We start from the raw sequence: 11,636 nt of genomic DNA on the forward strand, positions 1-11,636 counted from the left end.
CAATGTCGTCTGTAAAATGTGCTTTTCACTGGTGTAACAAAAATTTAGTAACATTTCTGTCTTTAGCAAGGTTTCAGTGACAACAGACCAGCAGAAAGAGCATACTGTCATTAATTTTCAATTCCTCTCTTTATTCTGGCCCCCACATTAATTTACACAGATTAAGAGCAAATATCATAATATAGTTTCAGATGTTTTCATCACAGTCATGACAGAGGGTTTAGACGTACCTGTTAATTCCATTAAGATAACATCAATGGTCCTCCCTGTGTAATTATTCCACTTCCCTATTGCTATGCTTTTATACTGGCTAACCATTGGTGCATCATAGCACAGCTGGCTGAAAGCCAGACATACTAATTATAACATGTACAGCTTGATCATATAATTAGAGCACAGGTCTCCTGTGAAGATAAGAGGCAGAGGTTGTAATGTATGTCTATGTATTCTGATAACAAAGGCCAGAAAGATGTGTCGCTGAAGTTATTTACAGTTGAAACCATTGTGAATGAATTTTGAATAGGACTGGTGTGATTAAAAGTGTCTTCTAAAGTCACATGTACCACAGTTGATGTAGCCTATGGAGTTATAGTGAAGTGAAATTAGGACCTAATCAGCCAGTCATGACATACTGCTCTCTATTGTTTGCTCTTCCCTCACTATCTCTCTGGCACTTAGTCCTCTCTCTCTCTCTGTCTCTCTGTCTCTCTCTCTCTCTCTCTCTCTAGACGGAAAATAATAGTTTTCTGACAGACAGAAAAATGACAGATGAGCAAAATACTACACAGTTATGCTGTTCCAGTGTTCCAGTGCAGGTTCTCTATAAGCACTGGGGTAAATGCGTGTGCATAACAGAAACTGCACAGTGGGTCTACACACTAAGTGTGACAGGTTTTACCTTGAACCACAGAAATAACTACAGAACCCAAAGGTTGCTCCAGAGGTGCGTGTGTGTATGTGTGTGTATGTGTGTGTGTGTGTGTGCATGTGCAAGAACTCTGGCCTAAAAAAAATTGGGCTAAGAGAATCGTGGTTAAGAGTGTCAGGCACAGTGAATAAATGTAAATTCAGTACATTGATACATTATCACCTCTGTTATGAGTTACTGAGTCACGGTCTGCTTTCAGCACACAATACTCAAATACACAATATTTGTGCTTTTTTTAAAAAAAGATTTTTAGCGTGTCTTTAACATGGAAAGAGACAAAATTATCAGTTCAAATCTTAAAAGGTCCTCTTTTACCTTAAAACTAGTGAACCCAAAACTGAAAGGAACAAATTATTCCAAATGTTGCCATATCCTTCTAAATGTCATTGGAACTACTCAAACCATTTCTTTTTTTAATTTGTGTGTGTGCATGTGTGTGTGTGTTCCAGGATCTGACTGAGTTTTTGGGAAGCAGATAAGGTTTAGTATGGTCTGTGTGTCTTTATCACGCTGTTAGAGAATGTCCTCAAAGAAACTGATGTGACCTGACCCCCTCCCCACAGACCCAGTTTGCTCCAGTTTGATTTGGGAGGGACTCTGTGAAACAGCTCATTGATTCAGATTTGACCATCACTGCTGACACAATTCTCCATATAGATCTGGGTAAAAGCAGGGCAAGCAAACATAACCAACCAACTGAGAGAAGAACAGGGTCAGAGCAAGTCTTCAAACGTAAGAAATATCTAACTCAAATAATGACAGAAAGCCATAAGAAAACAAATAACTCTAAATTTCAGTGAATCCCACTGGAATTGACTGAAGGACTGTGATTAATTTTTTGCTGGACTCAGGGTAATTGCACCGTGTCTAGAAATGTTAGTGTGCAGTTTCATTTTATTACTGGTGTACAGTCATTTGGGATTTTGGTGAAATTCTTGAGGGGCAAATATAACTACAAGAATATGTAATATATATAAATGTAGCTATATAGATATAAGAACATATTTAATTTGAACATATGTACATTTTTCAATGCATTGCATTTCAATTGCACTCTTTTGGCCATTCCACAATTGCTTGCAACACAAACACAAATTATCAAATTGTGTCACTTGTGTCACTTCTACTATCATGCTTACTGGTTTCAGCTTTGCCTCAGCTTATTGAATTAAATCTGTGATTGCACCTGAATTTGAATTTACCTCACAGCAGAAGGGCTCAATCTGAGACATGAGTGCACACTTGATTCAAATGACTGACAGCTTGAGAAAACAGGTGTGCTTGTGTAAGAATGTGGACTATGAGAATGGCACAAGACTGTATGGTTAAAACAGGGAAATGTGGAGAAACACCACCTCATAAATTCTGTATACCCTACAAAGCCAGAGAATATTTCAAAGACAAATTCACTAAAATCCAAAACGTGATTTCCTAACAAATATGATGAGTGTTGCAAATACATTTTTGAATACCATCTCTGAATCATGTGACTTTTGGGGTTGTGTCTAAGGTTCATTGCCAAATTTTCTCACACACTGAGGTAGTTTGCTAATGTACCAGGAAAATTAAAGGCCAAAACAGCAGGTGGTGCTGTTTAGAGGCTTGTAAGTTTCTTTGAAGGAAAATGGTCATTGCTGTTTTCCTAGACAGCCTTGTGACTCCTGCTTATGGATTTGAGGTACAGTTCTTCAAATTACCCATACACACACACACAAAAAAAATTGCACATTTTTATACCCTTCTCTTTTCACACATAAATTTCATCTGGTTCTCCACAAACATACATATTTCCACGTGTCTTCTACCAATTTGCCCAATACGACCTAAAGGATCAACTCAGGACCTTTTACTGATTCATCTAAGTTTCTTTTGTCCTTCTTTCCATTTTCTTATTTATTTTCTCATGAATTATTTCTCTCTCTCTTCTTCTCGCATGCAGTTATGTATGGTATGGTAAGGCAGGGCTTTTGGGTGGTGGATTGAAAAGGAAATTCTGTTCAGTTTTATGCTCACAAAATCTGACGGCTTCCTCCTACTTATAGGTCTTATTTAAAACCACTTAAAAACAACAACAACAACAGCAACAACAAAAAAAACAACGCACAGTGTAATGCTCTGCTTCCCTCTCCCTGCAAATCAACAGACAGGCAGATAGATAGATAGATAGATAGATAGATAGATAGATAGATAGATAGATAGATAGATAGATAGATAGATTTAAAAAACATGTTTTTTTGCCAGTAAGCCACACCCCAAGTTTATAACAATATCTTGAAAGTATTAGGATTGAATGAGCAGCTGACTGTAAATAATGACCTGTTTCTTACTTTTTATTGTCAACATACATAGTCTTTTTATAAAAGAGCAAAATACGTTGTAACAAGATGTTTGCTCACACCTGATCGTTGGGATCTTCATGCACTATAGTTTATAACAGGTCAGGAACAATGAAGCAACATAATTGGGACTCATGACAACTTCCACTTCAAAGGTAACATGCTTGGTAGGGAAACCTATGTTATAGCCTCTAAGTGATGGATATGTAATTGTGACTAATGTACAATGCTTCTGTGTTATGTATCTGTTTGTTATCAAAAAGAAGATCCATGGATCAGTATTTAAGTTTGGAGATAGGAATTTATTTCTGTTAACAAACAAAAAGCATAAACAAAGTGATCCTGCCCTTGTCACTGGACTTCGCTCTTTTCCCTGATTTTCACACAGAAGAGCAGGATGACAGCGCTTTTTAAACTTTGTGTTGAATGAACTGAAAATCCAATGGTTAAGCTAGCCCCAAAGCAACATCTCCTGTTGCCACCTTTTCTAGTAACTGTACTATTTATACCAAGAGTGCAGTCAATTTCCAATATTAGAACAGTGCATAATGCCAAATATTGTAAACTGCATTACTGAAGACAAGAGGAACTACCTGGTCTCATGAACATACATCAAATAATGATATAGACAAATCTCATAATTTCACATGGCTGCAGTACCACACTCTGTCAGTTGGAGGATGCTGTTTTTCCTTTCTCAGTTCTCATTTTCTTTTCAATTGGTTCTCACAGATGTTCTGTTCTTCATATATGCTACACAAGATTGTATGAAAAGGTTATAAGTGGTTAACCTTAGGTATTGGGTTAGGGTTTGCAATAGCAAGTTGTCACTCTTCCTCATTAGTCACATTTCATACAGGTATTACATGTTTGTGTCATGACTTACACAGTGAATATCAATGTCTTTTCAAACATGTAATATTTGCTATATTTTCATGAGATCAAGTTGGAAACAAAAATCCTTCATATCCACATGCAAAAGAGGCTGTTATTAGCATGAGAAAACTATTAAAATGGAATATTACTGACTTGTGCAGAATATGCATCCATTGTGATAAAAAATAAAATACAAATATTCATACATTAATAAAATAATTATGTTATAGTGTGTTCAGACTATAAAGCCATCATATAAACCCTCTAATGGTTAATATGATATGGAATGTAATATTTATACATATAAGTTTTACTGTGACTTATCTCTTCTATGTGATCTCTACGAAAGTAAAGGTCTGGGGATGATGTGTACAGGATAGCTTTAAAAACCTGAAAGTGCATAACTTGTGAAGTTTGGGTCTTAACAAGTAGGACACACTGCGTGAAAAGAGGTGTATCCAGACTGGAATACTCCTGTATATTCCTGGATATATAAAGTGTACACTTTATGGGCCATGACATTCACATTTTTGACATTTATGTATTTTTTTAGATGAAAATCTAACATTTTACTAGGTTTATAAAAATCTATTACAGTTTTACAGGGGAAAAAATAAAATCTCTAATAGACACGATCAATCACAGTTAATCAACTGTTGTAAGAGCATTTTAAAAGCATACAAAAATATAATTAGACTATTCTTAATCATAAAGAATACTGTGCATTGCTTGTTGCAAGTTTAGAATGCAAGTTTAAAATGCTTAGCTTGTTTTAAGACTGGCTCAATGTCTTTGGAAACTCTGTTGGGATGATATGGTTCCTTGCTTTTCTTCAAAAGAAAATAAATACTTTCTTTTTTTTTTTCTTTTTTTTTTTAGATATATCATACACAGTGAATGCAAAGGGCGTAAGACATGTTCTAGACTGTTCTCTCTCTCTGTCTCCCACTTGCAACAAGACACTCTCCCCTGTGACCAACACAACAATGAACGCTCAAAGACACATAATGTGTACATGTAAGTAAACTGCAAGTGCAAGTGTAAGTAAGGTAGTAAATAAAGTTGATGATGAAAAGACCAGATTTGTGCGATACAGGGTCTGGGCATGGTTTGAACAGGCTGTTCAACACAAATCAGTCCCTGACAATCGTTCTCCATAATTTCAATTCTTTTGATGGTTGGGACTCATAAAACACTCTTATGCAGGTAAGATAATGCCCTTATTCATGGTGAGGGGTCAGAGCTGATGGACAGTTTGGTTAAAGCAGTTAATCCTTGGAGAAGCATAAAGACACACAGACAGATCACACAGATCTGAGAGAGAACCAACCCTTGACAACCTGCACCTGCACAGGGACTGGATATATCAACCTATCACACGGCATGTGGGTGACGGGAAAAACAGGTTAAACTAAAATACACAGGGCAGGCAGGCAGGCATGTAGGCCATGAGGAATGGATTGAGAACCACTGGTCTACTTGCCAATGATCTAGACAGAACGCAAATGAGTCTTCATGAGTTCCTCTAAATCTCCGAGAGATTCCTACAATCAAAAAGCCTCTTCTCCACACAAGCATTGTTTTTATGTTAAGTTTGTTTTAGTAAACAGTCAACATGAAAACAGCTTAGTATCAGTTCAAGTTTCTGAACAAATTTCTTTAAGATGACTGGAAAAAGTGGATAAATAATGCATTTTTTTTCTTCTTTATAAATACTGTATACACTATATAATGTAACAGCTCTGGTTTACTTTGTTTGGACTGATCAGAGACCCTAATGCAGGTCTCAAAGAGAAACTCTGAAGGAAAGGTAAAGAGCAGATCTACATGATAATCTCTGATCCATGAAAAGAGGAGACAGGTCAAGTCTTAATCTGGCTTGTGATCATACTTCAGCTTTTTGCAGTAAACATGTATAGCAGATTAAATTCCAGAAGATGAAGAGTATGTTTCATTACAAAGTAGGACAGATACTATCCGTGTGTCTTGGGAATGTATTTTCCTTCTGTTTTCTGCAATAGTTCCTTGTTCATGGGGCTGACACTTACAAATGTGTCTTTTATAGGACGGAGCCCTCACATGGCTGTATACCACAGATTAGATCAATTAGTCCAAAAAATCAAGAATGTTAAGTGCTAAAGCCACGCAACGTACATAATGTACATTCCCTTTACGCATAAAACTTAATTGTTTTGTCATTTTTTAGATTAGCATTGTAAAGTGTATGTACCATGGCTTATTCCCAAAGTATATTTGTTATCAAAAACATTTTCCCTGTGTATATTGCCTAAACCATTTAACAAAGAAAAAGAAAAAGATTAAACAGAGGAGGTCCCTGTTACATAACCTGGCTGGCAGGAGGAGGACGGAAAACAAAAGTGTAAATCAAGGAATTGTCAAGTCATTCTCACAAACTGTAACACTTCTGGTCTGAATTCTTCTCTTGGGCTGTGTGTGTGTGTGTGTGTGTGTGTGTGTGTTTTAATCTGCTTTGGAGCCTTTCTCCACAGATCTCTTCAGGTAAGACGAGTAGAAGAAAGAAGCAAACAACCAGAGGTAACTAAAATACATGACCGAACCCCAACCGATGTTGCCAAGGTTACTGGGACAGTGCTCCTGGTGCATCCACATGTAAACAAGACCAAGAACAGCCAGTCCAACCGCCATCTGTAGGATCTGCATAGTGGTTATCAACATGGCGAAAGCGCGTGGCACGCGGATGCCTGCCGCCCGTAAGGTGTAGTAGCTGTACATGAGGGAGTGTACGGCATAGTTCATAGTCATGAACCAGCCACCTCCAGCCACCTGGTCCTTATAGGAATACCAGCTAAACAGCAGCACTGTGATGTGGTGGTACCAGTGCAGGAAGATGAGCTTCTGTTTCCGGAGCACGATGAATGCCGTGTCAACTGCACACAGGACAGAAAACAGCTCAGGAGAAGGCAACTCAAAAAATCTAACTCAGATATCCTAACAAGAGAACGTTATATGGCATAGTTGTTAATACCATAATGCCAAAGTTATTAATGAGATAAAGCAATGTGTCGCTTCATTCACACAAGAGAAATGTTAGATCTTTTATGATACATAAGGCTGGTGGCAAATGATCAAGTACCTTCTACAGTGGCACATAGTTTTATCTGAACTGTGCTGCGTGTAGTCTTTTTGTTCTTGAGTGAATATCTTAAAAACCTTGATCTTTGTTTGGTAGAGTGAACGTACATGTTGCATCAGCCTCTTTTAACCTTTCACTGTACCTTATCTAAAAGCCTCTCAATATTGCACTGTGCCCTTTTCATCTTGTGCTAATGGACCCTTTTCTGCCGACTCAGTATCTTTCTCAGTGTCCCAAACTCATGAATATATAACAGGCAGACTTGGGGGAGCAGCTAGCAGAGTGGAGCATGTTTATGACATCACTGTGTTACATAAAGAGACATTCCAACCAAGTGTCCTACTATGATGATGCAAGCATATTATGGAGAGAGACAAGACAAGTTGATATACTTTATCACTGTGTAACTGACAGACAACTTGGCGGGGAGGGGGGGGGGGTGATTAAGTCATTTTGTCACTCTTACCCAGCTCTGGGGCTTTACTCAGGACGAAGGCAAAAGCCCAGAACTTGCTGATGGGAGCGCTGTAGAAGTTGCTGTCACAAACAGACTGCTTCAGGCCACCGGAGTTGATCACATGTAACATGTACGCGCCGGTACGTAGTGTCCCAATAATACTAGGGAAGAATCAAATCAAACATGTTTTATCATTCTCATTGCATAAGACTTGATAAAATGATGTAAAATAATCAAACCAATAAACCCTGAAACCTATTCCTGGTCATAGGTAAAAGTACAAGCAAATCACTCCATTTTTTCCCCAGACTGTTTATATGATACTCTGGTACCTTACCACATCGGCATGACCATAGAGCACTCAGATAGTGGAACATTAGCAAATAAAACCCACGCAAGAGAGTCATGATATTGGAGTGTATGATAACAGAATGGTAAAAAAGCACACAGACACTTTTGGAAGAGAAAGCTGTGGGGAGATAAAAAAAAATTCAGAAGGCTGGACAAAGCGCTACTAAAATCCGATATGCCAACCTGCTCTCCTGCTGTCACAACACTCATTATCATCATAACTCTAATGAAAGAGGAGAAGTTATACACAAAAAAAAAATCTGCTATGTTTTGCAACAGGATACTGTGGATTCTGGGAGAGCTCTTCTTTAATGAACACTGGCACTCTAGCACAGATTTACTGAAAGAGATCACAAGTTATGGCAAGCTTTTGCTGAGATGTGCCATATCTAAATGACACCAGGCAAGTGAAGTACTCCAATTTAATCTGGCAAATCCAAACTCTATCCAGAAGAATAGTAAAATACTTTACTTCTGCTTGTCTGAAAGCAGGGTAGGCATGTTTCAAAGCACAAACATGAAATGACTAAATTATGAGTAATATTAAGTAAACATATCTTTTGTTTGGCAGCCACAGAAAGCTGCATGGGTAGTGCGTTATTCCATTGCACAGATTAAAAAAAAATATCTGGGTTGGTCTACATGGTCCCAGCTAACTTCTCTTTGTTTTAACGATTATCATAGTTGCTCATGAGTGTTTAGTATTCTCTGGGTAGCAAGAATATTCTAAATCAGCTACTGTGATTTGTCATTGACCCAGGGGGTCATCAGTTATTGCTAAACTTTCACGGGCGGTTGGAGTGGAGAATCACTTGATAGTGATGTCTGTATTAGAATAGAGACTGCACTGACAAGATTAGGATTGTGGAAAGACTTGTTGTGAGAATAGATAATAGTATTGGGTGACTCCCACCTCTCCTGCCAAACACGTGCAATATCAACACTAACACATCTCAGGATGTTCCTAAACTACAGCTGTGTGCATGTGCGTGCGTGCGTGTGTGTGTGAGAGTGTGTATGTGTGTGTGTGTGTTGTTCATCACTACGTCCTGTTCTCTACTGCAAAGGCACAGGATAATCCCTGTTTTTGTTCAATTCTAAGCTTTGATGAAATGCTACACTGTGGATTTATCTCAAATTTCACCTAAAATATTTCCTCACTTCAGAAAGTGAAGTGTCACCTTTTGGCAGTTTGCCTCATACACACCTGAAAAGGGCCAGACTCAGAGACCAGAGAATTAAAGGTCTTCTCAAATTCAGTTTCTCTCTCTCTCTCATAAAATGTCGTCCACCAAACACCAAAGCTGCATACAGGCCGCAGAAGAGAAAGGATGTCTTCCTGCACAGAAGAGAAGAAAAGAGAACATAGGATTATGCACAATTACACACACACACACACACACACACACACACACACAGAAGAGAGAGAAAGCATAAGACACTGACACGAAGAAGTATGTGAACCAACACACAGTAAGTCAGCACACACAGTCATACACACCCCGTCTCAGACAAAAGAATCATGGCAAAGGTTAATGCACTCTAAGCTGCAAACGGAGACTCCTTTAATGGGACAATATAATGATGGATATATATTGACAATGATAACAGTGACTGACTCATGAGACAGTGTAATGCAAATGTATAGCAGCCCACAATGCACTCAGAGAAAGCTGGTTTGCATCTATTGACCTTTGAAGATTATATGACTACAGACTATGGTACCAGGCTGACAGGATGAATGGTTGATGTGGAGACAGCCCCTGCTGTCATCTCCCTCTTATCTGTAAACTATAATAAAACTCCTGGACTTTTGTCTGCTTACTGTGTAGAGAAGTGGGAGGTACTCCACCTAGACACAATGTGTCACTGTCACTGCAAGCGTGAGAGGAAAGAGTTGGAAAAAAAAAGAGAGACTTCCCTGTCACTTTCAAACCTTCTCACGTGTGACTTTCAGTGGAGAATATAATTTGTTCTAAATAATAACAGTTATTATACTGACATCTTTTATCATCTAGAAAAATTAAAATAATCTGTACCACGTGAAGAACACAACGGACGCAAAGAGCAGAGCCAGAATTAAATTTCCTGATATACTTTTGTGAATGAAACTTTTTAACTAAAAATCTAACCCACTGCTTCAGACACTTGCGTTGGACCAGCGCCATGCAGGCTTTTCACTGAGCTTTCTGGGGCCCTAAAAGATGGGGGCGTGTGAATGAGGGGAGTGTCTTAATTCGAAAGTTACAACACCAAGTTAACCCCGATGTTGCACTGTGCATTCTGATCGCCTGTAAGAGGGGTGGGGGATAAGGGGACTACCTGCAGCCCCTCTGACAATTTGTTCCAGATCAGTGAAGTTTAAATCCAAAGTACAGTACTGGGTAATGAATTACAGCGAGCAAAAAATGTCAAAAATAAGGCATTATGTAACTGGCTAACGCAGATAAACCTACTACAGAAATTCGTTTTGCTCACATTTATCGGTTAAAGACCCCCCCCTCACACAATCGTTACAAGACTGTTCTGGTTAAATACGTGCATGTTACTGAAGCTATTTGCAAAATACTTGGTTTAAGATCTGTTAAAATTACACCTCTACTTTATCTACAACTTCATAACGTTTCGCTGTAACACTGGAAATCGTGCCATATTAAAGAGTGAAACTACAACCGGAACTACAGCATGTTACAAAGTAAAATTTTAACTGATGCTTTGGCGTTTTACGTTGCAGTTCAACCTACGCGACAAACTCATAAGGTTGCCGGCATCTGTTGTCTGTTTAACGTCACTTACCAGTGTTCCTGGAACCATTTATATGCAGCCCTGTCATCAAAACTTCGTTCAAAATCATATTCCTGCAGACTAAGAGCATGATCTGTCATGTTCATTTTTCGCAGTTTCACTTTACGCTTCTGTGCAGGGGTAAGTAGCGTATCCTCTCGTGCCTAGTACAGCGGAGCAACTTGATAGTCGGCGATTAAGACTAGCAGCGTTCATTCAACACTAACGTCCGGCCAAGTGGAGAATCAAAATTGATCAATCACTTTGTGGACTAATCGCATATACATGTACCAAGGAGAGGGTGACGCTATGGGAGGAGTCTGCGGGATGGCGCATGGCATTGTTAACTTTCTCATAGGATCCCTTCAAGTCTCGATGGCTACGCTCAGACTGTAAATACTGCAGTTTGGCTCCCACTTGTGTCAGATAGGCGCAAAATCCATAGATGGATATCATCTACAGCATTTCGAAATTGTCATAACTAATAACCGTAATGAATTGCTGATTTTCTGTGTTTGCATGTCAGCTACATTTTATATCCAAACTTTTCTATGAAGGCGAAGGAAAAACGTTTGGTCAAGGTCCATACTGAACACAACTCCATAGCACAACTGTGCAATATTCTGTTACAAAGGTTAATTAAATATCTCCCAGGCTAAGTGGAGATTTACAAGATAATTACAAAAAAAAACATGCCGAAAGTTGATAACCAATTTACAATTTGTGATGAGAAATGGAACACACTTTGACCTGGTCCTTGAAAGTCCTTGAAAGTTCATTTTGAACAGC

The 11,636-nt window shown here is 38.6% G+C and overlaps 1 protein-coding gene across 1 annotated transcript; it reads right to left on the reverse strand.

The window, feature by feature from the left end:
• Positions 1 to 3,545: 3,545 nt before the first annotated feature.
• LOC115811158 (elongation of very long chain fatty acids protein 6) lies at positions 3,546 to 11,089 on the reverse strand. The gene is made up of 4 exons (XM_030773247.1): positions 10,860 to 11,089; positions 9,271 to 9,402; positions 7,722 to 7,873; positions 3,546 to 7,049 (listed from the first exon to the last, which is right to left on the reverse strand). The coding sequence occupies exons 1-4, from the start codon at positions 10,952 to 10,954 to the stop codon at positions 6,622 to 6,624; spliced, it is 807 nt and encodes a 268-aa protein (XP_030629107.1). The 5' UTR covers positions 10,955 to 11,089; the 3' UTR covers positions 3,546 to 6,621.
• Positions 11,090 to 11,636: the final 547 nt, after the last annotated feature.

This window comes from Chanos chanos, chromosome 5 (assembly GCF_902362185.1).
Source record: "Chanos chanos chromosome 5, fChaCha1.1, whole genome shotgun sequence".
Taxonomy (NCBI): domain Eukaryota; kingdom Metazoa; phylum Chordata; class Actinopteri; order Gonorynchiformes; family Chanidae; genus Chanos; species Chanos chanos.